Here is a 1,459-nt window from a genome sequence, read left to right on the forward strand (position 1 = left end):
CATTTTTTATCTTTTAATTTCAAGTAAATGAATAAAAACTTTACGCAAATAATTTTTTATTTGAAAAATTCTTATAACGTAATTTTTATAATATTCTCTCTCTCTCTCTCTCTCTCTCTCTCTCTCTCTCTCTCTCTCTCTCTCTCTCTCTCCTTTTTCTGACTTTTCAAAGTTGTTTATTTAAAGTTGTACAAATTTTATAGACCGATAAAACGATAACTCGATTCGAAATTTCTTTCGGTTTTACGATCAAGATAGTACGAAGTTAGAAAAGAAATTTGATAAAAGAGGAATTACAAAAGAGAAAGAGAAAGAGAAAGAAAGATAGAAAGAAAAAGTCGTGCAAATGGAGACCACTTGTTTGCCCTAATACTTCGTTTAAAGATTAAACGTCGATATAAGGACCAACTTATAGCCGTTTTTACTTTTCTGCTAATTTTTTTTTTCTCTCTTTTCTTATAAACATTTCCGAACCGGCTGCCGGTAAAAGTCAATCATAATCGGTAACAGCTGAAGATGACGTTCGTAATATTTTGAAAGCCTTCATATGCATAATTTATATGTCACATATTCGAGATAAGCTAAAATAACTCTTAAAAAACTTTTAAACTCACCGAGAACGAAATCGTTCTACTTACGATTCAATTAAATAATTTTTCAATTTGTTCAAAGAGTAAATACAATATTTATTTTTTATCAATAGTAGGATAAACATTTTTTGTCTAAAAATATTACAAAAATGTATCAAAATTATAAATATGATAACTTAATACTCGTACAAAATAACTTGCGCGATTACAATGATCTCTTATATTAAACGCTAATCTCTTTCACGTAGTAAAATATCACCAACATTTCTATACAAAATCGAATAAAAAATTGATGTTCTATAATATTGGTACCTTTGTTATAATTTTATTTTATACAAAAATTTACGACCCTTCGTTTGTGTAACATTTCCTTTTTTTTATTTTTAATCATGGATTACATTTGATAGGATAAAAATAAATTGTTATAAAAAAAAAAATTGATTTATATTTTTTTTTTGTATTAATTTGTCTTAATTATTTGTCTGTTTATCTGTTGCAGTATCTCTACCTTTTATTCAGCGACGACGATCTCATTAATCTAAACGATTGGGTGTTCAATTCAGAAGCTCACGTACTTCCCATAAGAGGAAATCCTCTCTATCGGCCATCTCCCCCCTTATAAACTCGGATCTCGGCTCATTCAACGAAGATGACGGACCGATCAAAATGAATCTGCAATAAAATATAAAATGCAGAAGAAAAAAAGAAAGAGAAAGGGAGAGATTTGATTCAACGATCAAAGAAACTCGTCTTTCTGCTTTCGAAATGAAAATGTTCATGTGATCGATCATAGTTCTAACAACGAGAGAGAAAGAGAGAGAGAGAGAGAGAGAGAAAGAGAGAGAGAGAGAGAGAGAGAGAGAGAGAGA

The 1,459-nt window shown here is 29.7% G+C and overlaps 1 protein-coding gene across 3 annotated transcripts in view; it reads left to right on the forward strand.

Annotated features, from left to right (window-relative positions):
• The window catches only part of LOC106793692 (mannosyl-oligosaccharide 1,2-alpha-mannosidase IA), a 306,271-nt gene extending 304,818 nt beyond the window's left edge, over window positions 1-1,453 (forward strand). For all 3 annotated transcript variants that reach the window (XM_014760834.1, XM_014760835.1, XM_014760836.1), the window contains one exon: window positions 1,090-1,453. In XM_014760834.1, coding sequence (XP_014616320.1) covers window positions 1,090-1,212 — 123 coding nt within the window. In that variant the 3' untranslated portion in view covers window positions 1,213-1,453. The remainder of the gene's footprint in view (window positions 1-1,089) is intronic.
• Window positions 1,454-1,459: the final 6 nt, after the last annotated feature.

The sequence above is a fragment of the Polistes canadensis genome, unplaced genomic scaffold (assembly GCF_001313835.1).
Source record: "Polistes canadensis isolate GaletaPanama2010 unplaced genomic scaffold, ASM131383v1 scaffold_17, whole genome shotgun sequence".
In the NCBI taxonomy this organism is placed as follows: domain Eukaryota; kingdom Metazoa; phylum Arthropoda; class Insecta; order Hymenoptera; family Vespidae; genus Polistes; species Polistes canadensis.